Source organism: Onychomys torridus, chromosome 2 (genome assembly GCF_903995425.1).
Source record: "Onychomys torridus chromosome 2, mOncTor1.1, whole genome shotgun sequence".
In the NCBI taxonomy this organism is placed as follows: Eukaryota; Metazoa; Chordata; class Mammalia; order Rodentia; family Cricetidae; genus Onychomys; species Onychomys torridus.
The window spans coordinates 42,639,168-42,662,103 of record NC_050444.1 but is presented as its reverse complement, the minus strand read 5'-3'; the positions used below and the strand labels follow the sequence as shown (position 1 = coordinate 42,662,103).

At 38.4% G+C, this 22,936-nt stretch overlaps 1 protein-coding gene across 2 annotated transcripts in view; it reads left to right on the top strand.

Annotated features, from left to right (window-relative positions):
* Ythdf3 (YTH N6-methyladenosine RNA binding protein 3) overlaps nucleotides 1-4,853 on the top strand; it is a 38,209-nt gene extending 33,356 nt beyond the window's left edge. For both annotated transcript variants that reach the window (XM_036177329.1, XM_036177330.1), the window contains one exon: nucleotides 1,792-4,853. In XM_036177329.1, the coding sequence (XP_036033222.1) occupies nucleotides 1,792-1,815 (24 nt within the window). In that variant the 3' untranslated portion in view covers nucleotides 1,816-4,853. The remainder of the gene's footprint in view (nucleotides 1-1,791) is intronic.
* Nucleotides 4,854-22,936: the final 18,083 nt, after the last annotated feature.

Genomic DNA, 22,936 nt, shown 5'->3' with positions numbered 1-22,936 from the left:
GTGGTAGGCTATAATGAACATTTTATTCATAGAAAAATGTTCTAACATCAGATATTTTTTGAAGAGTTTTAGAGGTGTAAGAATTTTCAGGTGTGTGTGTGTGTGTGTGTGTGTGTGTGTGTGTGTGTGTGTGTGTGTTTGCTTATCTGTTTTGCTTCTGAAATTGATAATCAAAAACAGTGTGTATAGAATTGATTCTTTGGGCCAGCAAAGTGGCTCAGTAGGTAAAGGTGCTTATTGCCAAGTGTGATGAGCTGAGTCTGGACTCTGGAACCTTCAAGATAGAATGAGGAAAGTGACTGCCACAAGGAGACTGACACCCACCCACCCACCCCCAATACAGAGGTTTTAAAAAAGTAAAAACAATTGAACGCTAGCATTATTGGGACTTGCATTCTGGGCTGTCATGTGGTCATAGTCTTGTGTCCTAGTTAGAACTCTGAATTCAGTTTTCTGTGATGTTTATGTTTAACTTTTGATGTGCTTGTTTTAGTAAGGAAATCTTGTTACATTCTCCTATTATGAATTTGCTAACTATTGTTACAGCTTTTGGAAACTTGAATGTACCATTATACCATTCAAATGTCTATAGCAGTAGCTTTCATCTCTGATTATTGAATATTTTGTCTGACATGATTTGGTCTATGTTGTAATGTGTATCTGTTGTCTTAACTTTTCTTTGTCCATGTGTTTTGGATTTATTTCTCATAAATATGTAATGCTTTTGGTTTTCATTTTCATGGATCAGTGTACATTTATTATGACTCATGTTATAAAAATGTAAATATATGTTTACCCTCTTATTTTCTAATCTAAGATCTTGTAGTCTTCTCATCTTTTAGATTAATGGAGTTTTCCTTTTTTCTTTTATAGTTTTCTTTACTATCTCCTTTTCTGATCCTTGACTTGAAAGTTATGTTTTATAAAGAGAGATGAATTAAATAATATAGTCTGTGTATTTTAGTAAGATTACAGGGGCTGGAGAAATGGTCCAGAGGTTAAGAGCGCTGGCTGCTCTTCTAGAGGTCCTGAGTTCAATTCCCAGCAAGCACATGGTGGCTCACAGCCATGTATGATGAGATCTGGTGCCTTCTTCTGGCATGTTGGCATATATGCAGGCAGAACACTGTATACATAATAAATAAATAAATCTTTTTTAAAAAGTTGATTACAGTTCACACTAAAACATTCTACTTTTAAAAAAAAATACATTATTCTCATTGTTGTAACTGATAACCTGTCTTACCTTCCTGTCTAATGTAGCCTTAAGTAGTTACCTCTTCACCTCCCCCTGTCATCCCTGTTCCTTCTTCTTCCTCTAAAACAGCAAACAATCCCCCTCAGGAGACAGCCCTATGCCTTCTTTATCCTTGATATAAAAAGTTGCAATATACTGAATTTGAGAATAACTTGTGGACACTTACTAATTCAAGTCATTTAAAAATTATACTAAACTCTTATTATACCTTTAATGCAGTGTTGTCTCCATCTCAGCTAATAAAAAAGCTTTTGAATTGATATACTACACTAACCTTCACTTGGAAGGACTCAAAAGAGCATAATATTCTCATCTTAAGATAGGAATTTAAGAGGATATAAACTATCTTGAAATAGGCCTTTGTTTTTTAGTATATTTAAAAGGTTTGTAGCAATCATCTTACTGTGATAAATAGAGATAATAATTAATAATTGAAGAGCTGTGTCTAGAGATGATTTGCATTATATGTACCTGTAGTTAAAATCACTACATGATGATAGTATTATGTTATAATATTTATATTTTTCTTTCAGGAGAGAAATAGAAACAAGCAATAACCACCATGTGGAGATGTCCTATTAAAATGACAACACTAATGATGTAGACTCTGGAAATGCCTAATAAGTCAAAGAAGAGGTTATTAAATCTTTTTTTCTGCTTAAGGTGACACCTTTGAAGACTTTAACACGAAACTGACTCTTCTTGTAATGGTTTTCATCAGCGCATCTGCCCTTATACTCTCAGCAAACACACTTGAGAACTGTAACTTCATCAAGCACTTTCTGTCCTGAAGCTTTGACCAGTACCTGCTGTCTTTTGTAATTATGCATCCTAGCTAAGGCACAGAAGACTGAATGAATGCAAGGATTCATTAACTTTTGAATTTGTTAAGTACTAACAGTTAACCATTAGAAGTGGTTCAATGATGTAAGAGTCTCACTGCTTCAACCTTTTCTTTGTTGTAGTTTTTAAATTGTCCATTGTTAGCTATTTGACAGATTAAAAGCAAAATAATCATGCCATATTTAGTCCTGGAGTTCAAGTCTGAATGTTTATGTGAAAAATTATTGTAGCAAACTTTTAATATGGCAAAGCAACCTTATGCTCTATTTTAGCCAAGAGAAACATAATCTAAAATTATATTAGAACATTGCCCTTGTCTTCAAACTATTGGTGTAACAGAATATTGATATGCAGCTTGGTGGACTCAATTAATGCACACCCCCCTCCCCAATTTTATGTACATTGGTTTGAGGGATGATTTTTGTTTCTACCACTTACTGAATCTCAACATTTTGAGTAAATGTACCTCAGTCTACTCAGACTTTTTATGACCTTTATAACTACGTTTAAAACCCTTCAATCCTGTTTCTGGGTGTTTGCGAGCGGATTGCTATCATGAAGTAAAAATTTATTACTCTAGGTACTCACTAGCTAAATAAACATAGTTCTTGTTTAGCAAGCATATACTGTTCCTCAACTCTTCTCCAGCTTTTGCAGTGTCCTGGCATCCTTAAAATACTTTGAAAATATGGCCTTGATCCATGAATTAAATCAGTATCTAAGTGAATGTGTTGATGTTTTATTGATCAGATCTATATAAGTGGGAATACAGCATATATCTGGGTATTCTTATAGTTATCTTTTTAACATCCTATTTTTTTCATATCAACATTAATTTTGTATCTTGAAACAAATTGATTTTGTATAATTGAATGTGTTGTGCATCTGTATTGAGTGATTTGATGGCATAAGGTTATGAAAATAATGTCCTGCCCCTTATATTACTGTTTTGAAAGGAGAAAGCTATGTAGAATGATATGTTAAAGGTGAAAATAGCAATATGGTAGATTTGAATACCTTGATGTTTTGCATTACTCCATTTATGTTTACATTGTGTTTAGAGATATTTTCATTTGCTCTCGTCTTTGCTCACTTCAACTCAAAAGCCTCGTGATGGATATTTCTTTGAACCTTTGATTTATATAATTTTTTGTACAATGTTTTAGAATGTGCAAATACTGTATTTTTTTATCAGAATACAGTATTTGTAGATAATCATAGCTACTTCACAGTTACTTGGTAGTCCCAGTGTAGTTATGTCAGTGTTTACTGAAGGGAACATCAAAATATTGATGGTATATTAAAGAATGAACTTTCATAAAGGAAAATTGCACCTATTTTACCTTTTTGAGACTAAGCCATGAAATCTTGTAACATGTCTCTTAACTATTTATAATGAAAATTGGCATTTGGGTATAGTCAGCACAGCAATGTTCTATATCCTTAAGATTGTATAGGTAGGACATTTCAAAGATGACTCATGTCATTCTGGAGCTCCTACTAGAGAAAACTGTAAAAGGGTGACCTTGTAGGAAGGATCTGAGTCCTCCCCCTGAGGTTCTCTTTTTCTTGGTGCTTTATTAGCAACTCTGGATATTTTTATAAAACTAGTTACATTATAAACTAATTCAGTCTTGTTTAATTTACATTAGGTTTTATGTAAGAAATGTCATCAGATACCCAACGAGCAGGCCGACTGCAGTAGACTCAGACAGGGCCAGTGTAGCTGAGAGTCTGTTCGTGGTGAGAAGAACATCCCAGTGCCTTTAACCTGAATTTCTAATCTTAAGTGAAATGGGTGCAGCATTCCTTTGGGAAAAAAGCTTCCACTTGGTAACTTTGTGTTTTTCTCACCTAAGTATTCCCCAAAGCACCAACCTTCTCTTCCTTCTTGGTCAGTCAGTATATTGCAAGATTATTTTTCCATTAAGTGAAATCATTACAGGTTGTGTCTATAGCACAACCAGCAGAATGTTTCTTAACTGTGGGGACCAAAAGGGAGAGAGCCTGGGCTCTACAAGAGTAGATATATAATAAAATGTTTGAATAATCTTAAATTAAAACATTATTGGTCCCGTGATTTCTTGCTTAATGTGTTTCCAATTTGTCATTTGAATGATTCTTATTAAAGTTATCCTATGTGGGTATTTTATTTTTAAAGGTATTATAGTTTGTATATTTAACAGTAAGGGGGAAAGTGTAACCAAAATTAGTATTCTCTCACTATACATATTGGTACTTGAAAATTCCTTAAAAAAAACAAAAAAAGAAAAAACTCAGCCTTTTAGTGCGTAATTCCTCATTTTAACGTGATCTTTCTAATTGAAAAGCTGTGTTATTTTTGAGTACCATGCATGAAGGTTAAGCTGATGTTCAAACAGTTTGCAATAAAAAAAAAAAAACTAAATCAGCTTAAGTCATTCAATCATTTCAAGTGCATTCTGCATCCTTTACAAGTAAGTTTGTGAGATTTTAAGAAAATTGTGTTTTCATTAAGTTTTGCATATCTTTTGTTATGCCATGTAAATTCCCTTTTTCATATGATTAAAGGAAGGATATGATGAAATGATTAGTTCATTTACATTCACTTGTAGCAGTTACAAATGAGAATTTGAATTTTGTCGTGTTTGGGTTTGTTCATTCCTGTGAATGATGGTACAGTAGGTGAGAAATTTTTTTTTTTGTTATGGTACCGAACTCACCATTTGGTCCTCTTTAATCTTTGAGGGTTTCAATAAAAATTGTTCACTCATATCTGTGTTCTTTTCCTTTTTATCTATCTTTATAAATATATTTTGCTTGCTAGGAAATAATTTTTGCCTATTATGATTTTCCTGATTGGCAAATGCATGGAACTTACTCATTTTAGTTGGTCATTTAGATTGAGTGAATTAAAGACAGGGAGAATCCTTTTATTGAATCTAACCAGCCTGTTGGCTTACATGTTCTTAATACTTGAGAGAAAAGAGGAAGAGAAGGACCCCCCCTTTTTTTAAATGTAGCAGGAGGAAGTAGTAATGCCAACTGTCTTAAGAGCCTACCTCTTTCTTGACCCCAAGGAATGCTTTTCTAACAGTTTTTGCATTATCTTTTAGAATTAATGGAATTTATCTGGATGGTATGTTCATCATTAACTTAGCTCTCTATAAAGCATTTGTTTGGGTGAGAAAACTAGAATTTTAGTTTTGTGTTCTCAAAACCAGTTGTGTGTATACAAAAATCACTGGTTGTATCCAGTGCACCCACTGCAGTAGCAGCAGGAGCCTCCTTTTGGTCTCTCCAAGAGAAAGTATGTATTTCATTAGTGTACATAGAATTGAAGGTAGTCATTAGTCACTTTAGTTAGAACCTGATTATTCTTCACTGATCTTGCTTCTCAGTGCTGGATTTGGAGATTTCTGTTCTAGGAACTAAGAAAGATATTCCTAGAGTTAACTGGTCAAGGTGGTTAACTTTACTTTCTAATTCTATAGTACTTACCAGTATATATAATCTCAAAATGTAGAGTTTTCCTCCTGCTAAAATGACAGAATTCTTGTGTAGTGCCTATATGTAGTGGTAGTAGGCGTTTATTCGTAAGTAGTGCACTAAATCCAGAATTGATTTAATGTTGGTTATCTGTGTAATGTGGGAGCTAAATTTAAGTGAAAAACAGTTCCTGTGAAAACATAAAATGAAGATGGGAATTCAGAGTAACTGCCCAGGTTGGATCCCTACCTGTTCTGCCATCCTGCTTGGTCCTTCAAAGAACATATATTTGAAGAGTTCATATATTAAAGTTGGATTTTTACATACTGTACATTTGGAAACACTGGATGGAATTGCATCTAGGGGATGTAGGAATAAGTCACTTGATTTACATCTAACTGATGGGGTGACATCGAACCAGTCTCTTTGTTGTTAGTGTGCAAATAGAATACAGCTAAGATTGTGCGTTTCTGAGATTTTCTAACAGGACTTTTTAGACAGATTTGTAGGCTATGTAGTGTCTTAACGATGTCAAATATTTTTCCTTTGAAAGTAAGTTTGGCCAACCATGTGATCTGTGTGTGTGTGTGTGTGTGTGTGTGTGTGTGTGTGTGTGTGTGTGTAGAGTATTAAACGTGTCCCAAAGACATCCAAATTTTTTTTCTTCTACCATTTCATAGTGTCTTTTTAGTCTTCATAAATCATGTTAGAGTAATTTTACAGAAAATCTGGAAAGAATATTTAGAGTTCTTACCTACTTTGTACCCAGCTCCCTACTTTGTACCCAGCTCCCTAAGTTCCTGATATCTTAGAAATTAATAAGTATGAATCCTTCATTTCCTCAATGTACGCTTTAAAATTTCTCTTAGTTTTTACTCAATGTTCTTTTGTCAGGTTTCCCCCAAGAGTACCATGGCATTTCTCGTTTTCACATCTTAGTTGTAGTGGTTTCTTGGGCTTCTGTTTGATGATAATGATTGATACTGTGGAGAATATTCCTCCTTTGGAATGTGGCTGGTAGGTATCTGTTTATTTGGGTTATAAGTTTTAGGGAGGAGGACTACACACATGAAGGGCTTTTTTTCTGTCACATGTCAATAATGTGACTGGTGATGACTGGCTGAGGTGGCGATTTACTCTTGTGTATGATGCCTGAGGTTAAACCTAGAGTCTGGCACATTCTTAGTACTCTACTGCTGGCCTCCTTAGCTTCCCTTTGTCTTCGGAGACAAGGGTATGATGGCTAATCATGACTGTCAGCTTGTTTGAACTGAGAAGTGATTCTGGGGTGCTCCTGTGAGAGTGAAGGCTTTTCCAGGGACAGTTAAATAGGTGAGGACTAATCCTGAATGTGGAAGTTGCATCACCTAATAGACTGAGGGCTCAGAAGGGATAAAAGCAGAAGAAAGAAATGTAAACATCTCTGCTTCCTGGGCCACTATGATGGGCCACCCTTCTGCCATGATAAAATAAGGAAGCAAAAAATCTTTTGTTTTCCTGGGATATTTGGTTAGTGTTAGAAAATGTCTAACTAAAGCATAGGTTCTTTCTGTGACTCACTCTGGCCTCAAATTTATAATCTGCCTTTTGCTTCCTGTGCTAGGATGGCAAGTGTTCATCATCACAATGCCTGCTGGTTGCCCCTCCAGTGTATTCAAAGGAAGTTCTGGTCCACATTTGAAGGGAGAATTAATACTGTAGTCCTTGTATTTAACAAGGATTTATAATTATAAAATATAGAAATTTAATTATTCACCCTCAATTGCTGAAAGCTTGTATGTCAATACTTCCTCTTTAGAAAGATACATTTCCTCACTTTCTATATCTTTTTCAAGGGGACAGCAGAGATCTTGAAGGACTTCTAATATTTCAAGCATAATTGTATGAAGAAGCAATGATTCTAATGAAGGGGGGGTAAAAGATAAGCAAATTTTAGGTCATAGGGGAAATTCTGGCTGTTGTATGTGAGTAGGAACTGATAGTCATTGAGCTTTTGCTGGAGGAAAATCTGAGGTAGATGTATGCTATGATTAGACTGGTGTGTTCCTTTAAAAGAGAAAAGGTGTTTAAAACAGTGTAGCATCTTTTGTAATTGAGTCTTTATATATACTTTTAAAAATCAACATAGTATTTGTACATATTTTGTGAGGTTCAGTGATACTGTCTGCAACATGTAACGGTCAGGTGAAAATAGTCATGTCTGTGACTCAGACGTAAGCATTGATTGCTGCCAGTTGTAGCTTTACTATGTGATAAGGCTGTCCCTATTGACCCCCTCACCAACTCTTCCCAGGTTCTGATAACCACTGTCCTATGCTCTCAGAGGTCCTGTGAGATTATACAGTATTTACTTTTCTGTGCCTGGCTGGCTTTGTTTGACCATAATGTTGATGAACTTCTTTTGAACATTAAGGTGATTTTTAATATAGTAGCCAAGAACATGGGTTTTGGAGGTGGGTAACTATCTCTTTCTGGAATCTGAAACCCCTACCTAAGTAAGTCTATATTTTCTGGTGGTAAAGAGAGCAAAATAGTATAATAATACTAAGATTTATTTCAAAATGGTTAAATGGTTAAATACCATCATGCGTTTGTTTCTATCCCTGGGCTTACTTTGAGCCCTCAAATATGAACTGTCCTTTTTTTGTTGATGAAGAATGTAGGGTCTGTTGTGCCCTTAAAGGTTATGTTAGGGTAATCTTTACTGCTTGAATACAGCTTAGAGGTTGCAGTGAAAATGGACTACTTTCTTACTGCTTTACTGAGAACCCAGAACAATCACTGTAGTAATAAAGCTTTGTTAATTATGTATCCTTTGTTCGTTTCTTTGTGTGTGGGGGTGGGGTGAGGAGGCTGTCTGGCAACGTGGTATTTTGGCTACTTAGCCTTTACACGCACACACACACACACACACACACACACACACACACACACACACTACTAGTCATAAACTGCACCCCCAATCCAACATCCCCAGTCCCAAATGCAGAGTAGCCAGACTTCCAGACATAAATAAAGCTGGGCGGTGGCACAAGGCTTTAATCCCAGGGCTTGGGAGGCAGAGGCAGGCAGACCTTTGAGTTTGAGGCCAGCCTGGACTACAGAGTGAGTTCTAGGACAGCTAGGTCTACACAGAGAAACCCTGTCTCGAAAAAACAAAATAATAATAAAATGAAAAAGTTGCCTTCTAGGAGGGAGAGAACATGCAGATGTCTCTTTGCTACTTTGTCTTTCACTGCTTTTAGGAACAGTCACCCATAGCTTTTCGAAACAAAGTGTTAGCAGTACTTTATCTTCCTGGAGCTGACTTTAAAACAAGGTCAAATAGTCTACACGGAAAGTAAATGTGGAGGTAGAATGGTTAAGAGAAAGAAGCCAGTAAACAGATGAAGAAGTTCCGGAAAGGAGTAGAAGTTGTCTTTCTTCCTACAAATGCCCCTTTGATCCTGTCATTTAGGCAAACTAAATGCATCACTGACCAGTCCCATTTCAGAGCTGAAATAAATGTGCATGTGTTACCTCATTTGTCACCAGTGGAATCCTGCAGTTCTAAATGGAAGCCGTATTTGGTATACACAATGAAATGTCAGCTTTATTCTAGTGCCACACTAAGGAAAACATCTAACGTTTACAAATGAAACCATTGTCTTCAATATGAAAGTATTGTGTGCTAGTATTTAAGATACTATCTCCAACGAATATACACAAGCTTGTTTTTACTTGGATTTACCGGGTTATCTGCTTTTGTGCTGTGTGGGAAGTGCCCTGAGCTGAGATGTACAGTTTGCCTCCATATGTTTGGGTCTTAAGTCTAAGGAGTCTACCAACTATGGGTTGAAATTCAGAAAAATTATGTCTGTGTACTGTGTGTTCCTCATCATTTCCCAGATTACAGGCTAGCAGCTGTTTACCAGTATTTACATTGTGTTAGGTATTAGAGGAAGCTGGAGGTGATTGGAAGTGTGATGGAAGACTTAATTAAACACCTGTAGATTTGAGCATCCAGGAGGAGTCCTGGAGTCATTCTCTGCAGATACCCTAAACATTTTCTATTCTTACCAAGACTCATTAGTGCTTCTTTATAATTTTGTTTCTCCCATTGTATTTGTTTCCATTAGAAGTTTTAAGTATGTAAATTGATCAAATATGACAGAATTGTTTGTGAGCTAATTTGGCTGCTTTGGATATACCTGATAAAGATGAGCTGTTCAGTTAGACATGAAACCCTAAAAGTATTTGGAGAAATTGTAAAAATGGAAGAGTTTATGCTTATAGTGTTTGCAAATAAGTCTTTTAGTTCTCACCCCATTGAGAAATCTTGATGTGTTTTAGAGGTCATAGAGGAAAGACATCAGGGAAATGAACTCAGCGCACTGTTTATTCAAAGGAAAATGTCTTGAACCAGTGTTAACCAATGCAATTAAATTATATTTTAAACAGTTTAAGGTTTGTATGTGTCACATTTTATAATTCATTCCTCAACAAACATACTTCCTTTAATGTCCATTTTTAAAGTTTTAATCTAAAATACTTTTTACTAAAATTCTGAAGTTTACTTTTTCTTTGCAGTAATTAAGTTGACTTCTTTTGCATGTTGCTGCACATGTACACTTATAATCATAAACCGTTATGCTTCTTCAAATGCAAAAAACTGAAAAGTACTTAAGCCACTTAGAGAGTACAACACTCTTGGTCCTTACTTATTTCAGACATCTTAGTGACATGTTCTATAATGAAAAGTTGGAGAGAAGAAATGCACCCAGTAACAGTTGTGGTGTCTAGTGCCACTGGGATATGAGGTTTTGGGGACTGCCTTGAGAAATTAAACCACTTTCTGTCCTTTCTCAAAACTTAGATAACAACCTGTCCCCCTTTCCCCAACTGGCAGTGTAAGAGGGAGTTGATGGTTAAGTACGGCAGGAAATTCTGTAGCCTTGGGTAGTCAGCTGAGTTTGCTTTAATGCCCTCTTACTTCTCAGGCACTATTTTTAAGGTCATGCAATAAAAATAAGTAGAATAAATCATGTAGCAATAAACTCATTTTTGATCAGTGTTGATTATTTCAGATGATTGTAGTACGATTCTCTAGAGGAAGAGAACATATATAGAAGGAAGCTTCCTTCTTCCATGTCACTCATTTATATATAATAAATTACATATATATAATTTATTGGAATGGCTTACAGGCTGTGGTTCAGCCAGTTCAAAAATGGCTGTCTACCAATGGAAGGCCCAAGAATCCAGTAATTGTTCAGTCCATGAGGCTGGATGTCTCATCTGATCTTCAGTATACTGTGGAGTATACTGAATGATGAGATTATAAGGAAACGTACTTCTTGTTCAATTTCTTTCTTTTTTAAAGACAGTGTTTCTCTGTGTAGTTTTGGTGCCTGCCCTGGATCTTGCTCTGTAGACCAGGCTGGCCTTGAACTCACAGAGATCCGCCTGCCTCTGCCTCCCGAGTGCTGGAATTTAAGGCGTGTGCCACCACTGACCGGTCCTACTAGTTCTTTATACAATAAAACTCCACTATCAGCAGGCTGTAATCCAAAGGGTACTCAGAGGAATGAAATGAAGATGGATATGTTTCATTTTGTAGAATTTGGAAAATTGAAATAAGTACATCACACCATTGATACCTATTCAGAATTTCAATGGGCAACTGCTCTGAGTTTCGAAAAGGCTGATTCTGTAATCATGCATTTGCTAGAAGTTATGGCCATCATGGATATACCTGCACAAATTAAAATTGGCAATGCTCCAGCATATGTCTCTGGTAAAATGAAACATTTTTTTGCTTATTACAATATAAAGCATATTGCATGTATACCACATAATCCTACAGGCCAAGCAGTCATAGAAAGATCAAATCGAACTCTAAAGGATTTGCTAAATAAACAGAAAGCAGTAATTGCTGCAGGCCGCAGGAATATATCATAAGAACTAAGCTGGTTATGACAAAGTCACTACCTGGAGGAATCAGGGAATTCCTCCAGAGGAAGCCAAATCCCAAGGAGTTTTTGGTGTTACTTGGCTTGTTATATATCAGCTGTATTCTGTTATGAAAATCATGTGTGCCTTCATAGTTTTCTTAATTGACTTTTCCCTAAGAAGGGCTAACAGTGTGGACTGATCACTCTCTGGACATACACATTCCAGGTATTTGGAGAACAGCCTCAGGAAAGGCTTTCTCTGGAATCAGATATCTCCCTTAGCCCACTTTCAAGGATTACAGGAAACACTGCCCAGGTGGGCTCCCAACTTCTGAGGATAACAGTGATAACAGCCCACATGTGAGTCTCCTGACTTAAAGTAAATTCCACAAGGAGACACCGCCCTGGTGGGTGCCCAATTTTCAAGGGCTAACAGTGGCAGCAGCCCACATACAAGTCTCCTGACTTAAGGTAAATTCCACAAGGGGTCAGGTGGACATTAAGTAATGGCTTTACACAATTTAGCAGGAACCCTCCCTTTTTATACCGGGACTTCCAGGGCATGGGACTGAGAAAAGAGAATGGAAGAACTAGATGGGTAAGAACTTGAGAGGAACAAACTGAGATGGGGAAGAACTAGATTGAAGGACTAGAAGAGAGGACTAGAGGAATACGATGGAAGATGAGGAAGAGCCAGATGGGGAAGTACTAGCTGGGTAAGAACAAGCTGAAAAGGCCCTAGGTGAGGCAGAATTTAGATGAGAGAATTAAGATAGAACTTAGAGAGAGCAGTAGATGAATATGGAGAGAAATCAGGCAAGAAAGGAGCTAGGCACGAGAACAGAACTGAAGCTGTGTATATAGGATGTTATGCCAGAGGAATTAAAGCAAGTGGACTATGGAGCTTAGTGTGCTGAGATTCTATTTCCTAAAAATAGTCCTTGCCACTAGTATTTCTCTCTCCTGAGCCCCTGGGATATATAATATTAAGGCCAGTCCCTCCAATATACAAGAGGGTAACAAAAAACCCCAGAAATAAATTATATAATGCTTTGTTAACTTTGAAATTTCTCAATCCTAATGAGAAAGGAACAACAGCTGTGGAGAGACATTGAATAGCAAAAACTAAAGAATTAAATCAGCCTATATACTTTAAGGATGTGCTGACTTCAGAATGGAAACCAGGATATGTGTTATGTTGGGGACGAGGTTTTGCTTTTGTTTCTACAGGAGAAGATAAGCTGTCGATACCATCAAAATTGATAAAGGTTTGATTTGAACAAGAGAGACCTCTTAATTGGGAACCTCCCTAAAGTTAGGCTTGGGGAAGGGTTTTTGTTTTTGTCTTTTATGAGACTGAAGGCTACAGAATCGGAAGAACTTTGGACCAATAAAACATCTAGAGAAAAAGGACATCATCCAGAAAAAAAAAATCCAAGAAAAAGAGTAAATTGGCCTATTGGTATATCACATATCTAACAGGATAAAATTTCATAAGTCTTCCTAAATGTTTCTGCTGTTCTCTATAGACACATAATGCAAATGGTCTTTATGTAGTTCCAGTTCAATTAAAAATTAAAGCTGGCTTTGGAATCGGAGTGTGGCTCTATCCTCTAAACCTTGTTAAAAGAAAGCATGCTTGTTAAAAGAAAGTGCAAAATCTCTGTATCATGTCAGAACCTTGGGTGACTGTCTAGGCAGTCAGTTGTTTCTGTCATTTTTCACATTTTTTTGGAAGTTGCTTACTTGTACTTTCTGCTTACTTAGGTAATATTTTTTCCTTCTTGAGTCTCCAAGGGAATTGAACACTAGATAGTTATAGTTTTCCTTGTTAACAAATTCAAAAAAGAAGCTCACTAAATTGATGTAAAGTGTTTAAGTTTGAAAGACATCAAAAGAAAGTATTTGGTTGATAATACAAGTTTGGATAGAAAGTGAATTAGGTACAACATTTTGGACTAAAAAACTAGAATCAATAATGGAATATTATCTCTGAACCTGCCTAATGCTAATGGACTGGACATAATAAATGTAATTCTTGATGTATATATTGTATATATTTATTGTGTATAGTTTTTCTTATATTGGTTATAACCTTTTATTATTTTAGACAAAACCCAGGAAATGTGGTGATATATTCTGTACCCTAATAGAATTTGCCTGAAGATCAGAGAACAGGACAAGCCACTAGATTAGACATAGATGCCAGACAGTGGTGGCACACACCTTTATTCCTAGCGCTTGGGAGGCAGAGATCTGTCTGGATCTCTGTGAGTTCAAAGCCATCCTGGACTACATGAGATTAACTCAGTCTAGGAGAGAAGAGTCAGGCAGTGGTGGCACACACCTTTAATCCCAATACTTGCCTTTAATTCCAGCACTAGGAAAGTTGAGACAGGAAATGATTTGGGGGCCCAGAAAAAGGCATGCGGAGACAGAAACTAAAGTCTTTTGGCTGAGGAAAGCTTTTCAGGCTGAGGAGTCTTAGAGGTAAGAGATGGCTTGTTCCTTTGTCTCTCTGATCTTCGAGCATTCACCCCAATATCAGGCTCTGGGTTTTTATTAAAAGACCATTTTGAATTCATGTTACAGCTTCCTCCTTCCATATTTTTTATAAAGGCTGCCAGCGTAAGGTATGAGCCAGATTAAAAATAGACCTTCCCACCTTAACCAATCTGGATTAGAAGTAGATTTTCCTACTTCAAATTGGGTTGGGGATTTATCTCAGTGGTAGAGCGCTTGGTGCAAGGCCCTGGGTTCAATCCTCAGCTCAAAAAACAAAACAAAACAAAAACAAAAACAAAAACAAAACAAAAACAAAAACAAAGAAACCTACTTCAAATTATTTAGTTTAAAAAAAAAAACAACCCTCACAGGTGTGCCTAGTCATTTGAATTTTAGTTAAATCCAGATGCAGCAAATTGACAACCAGGAATAACCATCACAACAATCAAAGTTAGAAAGTGAGATTTTTTACAAAAGTTATTTTGGATAGCATGGTGATTCAGGTTTATAAAGACAAGTGTGTCAGTCAAGTTAGCCCAGTTCAGCACACTTTGCCTCCTGCTGGATTTTGAGTAACATTGATGTTAAAATTACTGTCTTAGACTCTGCTCTTACTTGATTTTTCATATAATTTGCTAATAATAATGTCAGTAATGTCAAATTTGTACAACTGTTACATAATTCATGGTGATGTAAAGTTGAATATTCTTAAATATTAACTGATTTGTCTCAAGACCCCTCTACACATTGAGCAAACCAAAAGATGTTTTGCTCATGTGAGTTAGGTACTGACATTTACTCCTTTTGTAAGTTAGAACAAATATTAAATAATTAATGACTGACCAAGCAGCCAGGTGTCTCTGTCATTTCTAGAATTATGTAAGTTGATTGCAATGTATTTCCTGTTTACTCAGATAATATTATACCCTTCTGGGGTCTTTGATGGAGTTGAAGACTAGATAGTTTTCCTTAGTTGTGATAAAAGATAAATTAAATATAAAACTTTAGACTCACAAAAATAGGAAAGATGATAGAATATTTTCTTTAAATTAGCCAAATACAAATAGACTAGATATTTTAATTGTAATTTTTGCTTGATAATTGTTTTGTCATATGTAAGTTTACTATGTTAAAATGAAAATCTTCCTTTTTGATTAGCCAGCAAAGGGGAAGTGCTGAGGGATGGTCTTTCTGTATGCTGTGAATATGTGCTGCTACCATTGGTTAATTAAGAAGCTGCTCTGGCCTATGGCAAGACAAGTTATAGTTGAGCAGGAAATCCGAGAAAGATGCAGGGAGAAGAAAGGCAGAGCTGGGGAGACTCTGCAAGCTACCAGAGAACAATAGTAATGGAACACAGATAAAGCCAGGAGACAGGTGGCAATGCACAGATTAATAGAAATGGCTTAATGTAAGAACTAACTAGTAATAAGCCTGAGCCATAGACCAAACAGTTTGTGATTAATATTAAGCCTCTGAGTGAGTATTTTATAAATGGCTGCATGACTGCAGTTGTCTGCCATGTTGTTGCTGAAACCTACTATGGCCAGGGGACACATTCTGTACCACAACCTGTAATGAGACCTGAACTAGGAAGCTGTTCTTGGCTCCATTTTAGAACCTTTTTTTAAGCTCTCAGGCTTTATATGGAAATTCTTGTCCCACATTGGGCACCAAACATAGACTGAGCCTTTTCTCTGCCCCCACCCCCAGTCCGGGGGTCCCACAGCAGATTCTAAAATAATCACTCAGAGGCTTAATATTAATTACAAACCGGCCTATGGCTCAGGCTTATTATTAGCTTGCTCTTACATCTTAAAGTAACACATTTCCATTAATCTATGTGTCACCAAATGGCCGGTGGCTTACTGGTACTTTCACATCTTGATTCTTGGGCAGCTCACTGGCGTCTCCTCTGACCCTGCCCTCTTCTCCCTGTATCTCTCTTGGATTTCCTGCCTGGCTGTAACCTATCTTGTCATAGGCCAAAGCAGCTTCCTTATTAATCAACAGAAGCAACATATATTCACAGCAGAGAGAAAGACTGCCTCACAGCTCTGCTTCATCTAGTATAATGTTCTGGATTGTCTTCTGCATTCAGTCTGTTGCTGTAGCTCTTGTCACATGAAACCATCAGTGTCCCTTCTGATCTGCCTGGCACTGGGACTCATTTTGAGAGCACCTCTGCTCAGTGCCCACTGGTGGCCCACTAGGTTTCCATGCTCTTCACTATAGATGGATTTTCTTCGGCAGTTCTATTGGATAAGCTCCAACACAGGACCTCTGGCCATCTCACCAGTGAACATCTGTCTCCTCTTGATCTCCAGACACAGAGTCAGATGTGCTTCTCACTGAGCATATTCATTGCAATGGATTCACAGTGTCAGCTTTTATTGCTGATTTTCCTTTAGTTTCCTACCATCTCACCACCCATCATTCTTACAACACTTAATAAAAATTTAACAAGCAAAATTGGATTTTCCTGTTTTGAAGTGATTTAGTATGTTATCCAGACTGACTCTGACCTCTTGAGTTCAAAGAATCTTTCTAGCTCAGCCTAGGAGAAGAGCTGAGACTTACCGGTCCATACCTGCTGTCCTGATTTGTATATATTGAGATGGATTTTTATGAGGGTAATAAAGATACTATTTTAGTCTTGCTTTTCCTTTCATAACCAAAATCAAAATGGCTACACCGTGGTCAAAACAATAAAAACCATCTTCTGCACTTAACAGTGTTGTGGATATAGACTTCCAGGCAGTTATCTCAGGAGGCTAGTTCTGACGAAGGGAGCAGTTCTCTGTCATTTGACACTCTGAGGTTGAGGAATCTTAGATTGGGCAATGTTGCCTCCTGCACAGTCCAGGAAACTTAAATGCATGATCACCACTTTCAGCCATGTACAGAATGTGCCTTAGTCCTAATTATCTCCCGGATAGTGACCACAACAGGACTGTAACCTAGACTTTCTAGTTCCCACTTCAAAATCAGCCCTAAGCAAGACTGATTTTCAGTTCCTAACTAATGTATTGTAAAATAGAGGACAACTTTAAAATTGGTAAGTGAATTAAATAAGAATGCCTCTGGTGGCATTTTGAAGAGCGGAGACAGCCCTGGCTATTCTGAGAACTTCTGTTTTCCCTAACATGGCTACTGCTTGTTCTTTCTCTGTATCCAAATGTAGACCCTACAGATGCTTTTTTCAGCCAGTGATTTTTCAACGATGACCAAATTTGTTTACGCAAGTGAAACTTGGAAGTTAAGTATAGATGGCACTTTTTGGGAACCTAACCGTTCCTCATTTGTATTCTAGCATACAGGAAAAGGGCTGAACAAATGATGATGAGCAGGCTTCAAACTCGATAAAATGTCAGGTATTGCATTAACTCTGCTTTTATAAATTGGCTTAATCTGGCATCTAGTTTTTAAAAGATAATTCAAAAACAATTACAGAAATGGACAGCAGAGGGAGCTATTGAGACTTGACTGAATTTTTCATTGTTGGATTTTGTTTGTTTTTGCTACAAATTATGCTTCTTAAAAATTTTGTTTGTGTGTGTACATGAATGTGTATGTGTATGCATGCAGCTGTTGAAGCCAAAGTGTATGAAGGTCTTGGGTATCGTTCCACAGGAATGAATGTTGGCCTGACATCCATTTTTTTCTAGGTTGGCTGGCCAGGGAGCCCCAAGTATCTGCATGTGTTTGCAGTGGTGGAATTATAACCACATGCCACTATGTTTGGGTTTGATTTTTTTTAAACAGGCGTTCTGGGGATCTGAACAGCTCCCTCTGCTGTCCATTCCTACTTGATCAACATCTACTATCCAAAATACAATGCTTTGATTTAAGCTTTCTCATCTCAATTATCAATATTCAGGAAAAGTTTTATCATATTGGAGACTGGCTATGTCAAACTTAGAGGTTGAAAAAAAAATCAAGGCTTTCCACATCTTCCCTCTTATTATCCCTGTCACTTCTATAACCACAATTGATGTCAGGGAAGTAATGATAGTTTATCCAAATTTTAGACGTGAATTGATTCCACCGCATAGATTTGGATTATCGAAGTCTGCTAATCCCTATGGCATTATTCCCAATTGTGGCTTGATTGTTTGAGATAGGGTTTCTCTTTCTTGCCTAAGCTGGCATCTGGTGCCCCAGCTCATGCTGTTCTGTGTCAGCACCGAGTAACTGACACTATTGATGTATTCGGTAGAGGTAGGTAATCATAGTGACAAGGGGGCACACAGTAGGACAGAACTGCTTACTTCAGGGCCAGGAAACAAGAGAAAGATTTTCAAAAGCTTATTCCAGTGATCTGAGGACCTCCCATTAGGCCCAATTTACATGTCCTATGACCTTTTAACATGACCTTTAATATAGCCCTTTGGGGGATACCCATAAAAACCACAGCTTCCGACCATGGTGATTGCTTTCTCCATATGTTCTTGACACTCATATAAAACATCGTGTCTTCTTTGAACGCATTTTCTCTGTATCATTTACTCTGAGCCATGCTTTCAGGCAAGTACTCGGATGAGCAATCGTATCTATGGCTGGGTATGTAGCCTGCTCACATGTCTCCCAGAGCCCTCTAGTGGTTTTCCTAAAACGTGAATCTAAATGTTGGCTTCAGGCACCCTGCTGGGAAAACAGTTAAAAGAAAATGTTGTAGCCATTCAGGTTATGTTTACACTATGTATTTTTTTTTAATCTAATTAGCAGGAAATCATTTTTAAAGTTTTTAAAATAATATTTCTTTGTTTTATATGTGTATGTATCTGGTGGCCCAAGAAAATGATGCACATGTGGAACTCAGAAGACAACTTGTAGAAGGTCGTTTATCTCCCACCATGTGAGCGTTGGGAATTGAACTCAGGCTCGGTGGCAGGAACGTTTCTCTCCTAAGATGTGTCACCAATCCAGAAGCCATATTCTCACTTGTTTTTTTCTGTGGCCACTTGTAGGCATGAGGATTTATCTTTTTTAAATTAAATTGTATTTTTTTTAACTTTATGTGCATTGGTGTTTTGCCTGCATGTATATCTGTGTGAAGGTGTCAGATCCTCTGGATCTAGAGTTATTGACTGTTATGAGCTGCCATGTGGGTGCTGAGAATTGAACCTAGGTCCTATGGAAGAGCAGCCACTGCTCTTAACCACTGAGCCATCTCTCCAGGTCTGAGGACTTATCTTCTAGGAGGAAAGCAGAGAAGGCAGTGCTGTGCTTCAGTGGGGATGTGTGGTCCTGAAATTTTAACAGTTACCCTCTTCGGATACACTTCTCTTCTCTCCTGCTGCCTCTTATCATGCTTAGTCTTTGAAACTGTAAACTGCATGTGCCCAGTATCAGAATCTTCTTAACACGAATATTTGAATGAACAATAAATGAGCCAATCCATGACTTCTGTCCAAGTCTGGTAATACTTGCCAGTATCTAATTGTTGTCATTTACATAATGTGATCTAGTCAGGCTGTTCCTCCTTCTTCTTGAGAAGCACTTCAGTCTACAGCTCGCAGACCTGGCATACTTCACTTCTCTGCGACCTGCTCCCTGAACCTGGTCCACACAACAGTGTGAAGAACTGCCACCCCAAGGTGAGTGAAATGCATGGCAGAAATAGATGCTGTAAAAATTCAGTGTCAGCTGCTATAGTTCCTCCCAGCAAGGAGCTGAAAATGTGCTTGGTGTTAGCTTCCAGATTGTTGTCCCTCCCTTCCCCCTTTTTCTTTTTCTTTTTTTAATCAGCACTAGGACAAGTGGTAATTGGTGTTTCATCTTTTGTTTTAAACCTTGCCTACTCATCTCTCTAAGAGCAAATTAAAGGTCCACTTTTCTTCTTATCTAAGATAGTTATCTTGGGAAACGGAGCCAAAGAAAGTGTGCCTGAATAAAACTGAAACATGGTTTGTGTAGGAGCCCAGTATGCAGTGAAAAGGTCAGTTCTCACCCCAGGTACCATGGCAAAGCTTTTGCCAAGAAGGTCAATATGCCAATATAGTAGCAAGTACTTTCTGTGATGCTTTTGTTAAACCTCTTTGGAATGGATAAAAATGGCCGTGGTTTCTTTGTCATGCCTGGTTCCCCACTTTTGGAAATAGGGATGATCTTCCCCTTGAATGAGGCCTTGGAACTGTGCAGCCAAAAGAACATGGTGGATGGGATTATCTTATCTAATGACTCCAAGTTTTAAAGTGTCTCTCAGTTTCCAGTCTTATAGTTTAAGGATACCCCCTTGGACATATGTAAATCTTGCTATCCTGTGGCAGAGCTCACATGACACTGTGTGCATAGAGCCAGGCCCATGTCAGCACACAAGAGAACCTGTAAATGTCATTCCTTACTCGCAGCGGAATGTCCCCCACCGAGTTGGCTCAACCTACAGAAAGGTGAGAATGAACACAGCATGGTTGTTTGCTGAGGTCCCTACATTTTCTTGGTGCTTAGAAACCACAAGAAGTCATTTCTTTGAAGTGGGTTGTTTCGGTAAGAAACCCAAAATCAGCACGTGGTCTGGCTTTGGGATGTACAGTAACAGGGAAGAACTTAGAGAAATGGTTAAGAGGAGGAGTCAACTCAGGGCGAAGAATCAGCTAAGATAAAAGAAAAAGGGCGGTCTGTGGTCCTGCGTTCAGAAAGCTTGGCAGGAATTTGATGGAGCAGAAACTAGCAGCTGTATCCTGTGGACTTCCGACAGCAGCTCTTGGTGTGTGCTGAGTACATTGCCCTTTGAAGTTTCCTGCCCAGTGTCATGCCTGGTAGGCTGCAAACTCATAGATTGTTATCACATTTTGGTGAAAGGGGTTTTAGAGTAAAACAAAAAGTACTAAAGAGATCTGTCATAATGACCTAAATATCTGAGGAAGAGCACTGAATGGAGGAACAATTCACTTTGGCTCACGGCTGTGGGTGCACTTTTTGACCTCATGCATATGGGCAGGGCATCATGGCAAAAGAGACTGTTCCTTACTTTTTGGTGGTCAGAGACCATCAAAGGACAACAGTGACTTTGATTAAGGATGCTTACATGAGCATGGGTGAGAGGAGATTTACAAAACCTTGCATGGGCAACATAATGATGGTATGTCACTGAATAATACGTCCCCTCCCAGCAACCAGTTAACTGCCAGTAGCCTCTCAGGAAGGTGTGTGGATTCTCATGTGTCCCCCCACACCCCCACCTCCTGCTGACAATCAATGACTGCCTCTAAATTCCCAGGGGGAGAAAGACCTCACAAACTGCTCCTGAATTCTTGAGGTAATGGTGATGGGTCCAATCTTGTGCAGGTCTGTGAAGACAGGTAATCATAGGTCCTGAGGAGACATGGGTTATCCCGGTGAGAGCTTCCTGTAACACTCCCCCACTTTCTCTGGCTCTTAAATTCCTTCCATCCTCTCTTCCATGATGTTGCCTGCACTTTGAAGGGTGTGATTTAGATGGCCTATTTATGTACTCTCAGCGTTTTGACCAGCTACGTCTCTGCAGTAACTGCTGTCCAGTGCAAAAAGGAAGCTTCTCTGACTACAGCTGAGAACAGCACTAATCTGTGGGCATGCATTACTAATTTAGAAGGCAAGCTGAGGGGCACACCATGTCCATTTCGCTGAATAACAATGTGGGCTGCTGTGTTGTCTTTGCTCCTTGCTAATCACAGCAGCTACTCTGTTACTTCAATGGTCGCTGCCTTCTTTCTCTTGACATCAGAACTTTCTGATGTGATCTGAAGGCCAGTGCCAGGAATCCTCCAGGCCTTCCATGCCAGATTTGTATTGCTAAGATATTCAGCCTTGTGGTCGACTGAGCAGCTACCAGATTCTTAGCAACTAACTATTGGACTATCCAGTCCATGTCATAAAACCCAATGGAATAAACCCTGTCTAATGTAACAACAACAAGTCACAACAATAGCTTCCCAACTCCTGCCCGTGACCTCCACAGCCACAGGCTTTTTACTAGGTTTACAATGTCAGATGTAGCTTTCCTCCAGTGGAGTGAGCCTAAACTCCAGTCGCAAAGTAGTTGGATACCCCTGTAACAGACATGCTACTTCTGCACCAGACTAACCTGTCCACAGAGGAGTAAGGCAATGGATAAGTTGTCCTTCAGAAGCCTATATAGCACCTTTGGACACTTTGGGGGCTAGCAATCAGAATGCTTCTGAGTTCTAGATTGATTTCTCCATGTCCTGCTACCAGGGCATGTGGCAGCTTCAGTAGTAGGGTCTTATTATCTAGTTCTGATTGGTAACTAGTGGGGGTAGGAAGTACCTGTATTGTTTCGGGCTTTCTGAAGTCTCCCAGAATTTGGTGGTCTTGGAAAGTACCTTTTGAGACAGGGTTTCTCTGTAGCTTTGGTGCCTGTCCTGGATCTTGCTCTGTAGACCAGGTTGGCCTTGAACTCACAGAGATCTTCCTGGTTCTGCCTCCCGAGTGCTGGAATTAAAGGCATACACCACTGCCGCCTGGCAAGAATCATTCTTTATCAAGAATTTTTCTGCTGCTCTAACTTTGGAATCAGTTGCTAGACAATTACAGATTTTGGAGAGTTATACCACCTGTATTTTCATGTTTCCTGTATTTCTAAATTGGTGTTTCACTCTGTTTGGATGGATGCGGTGATGTTTAAGTAGGTTGTCAACTGGATCGGGAATCATCTAAAAGGCAAACTACTGGGCATGCTTGTGAATGATTTCATTTGTTTTATTTACATTTTTAGATGTATTTATCTTATTTATGTGTATGGCATTTTGCCTGAATGTGTGTTTGCGTACCATGTGCAAACCTGGTGCCTGTGGAGGCAGAGAAGGCATCAGATCCTCTGGAAATGAAGTGGTGGATGGTTGTGAGCCACCGTGTGGGTGGAAACTGTCTTTCCAGCCTGATTAATGATTTCCTTGATCAGATTATTTGAAACAGGCAGGCCCAT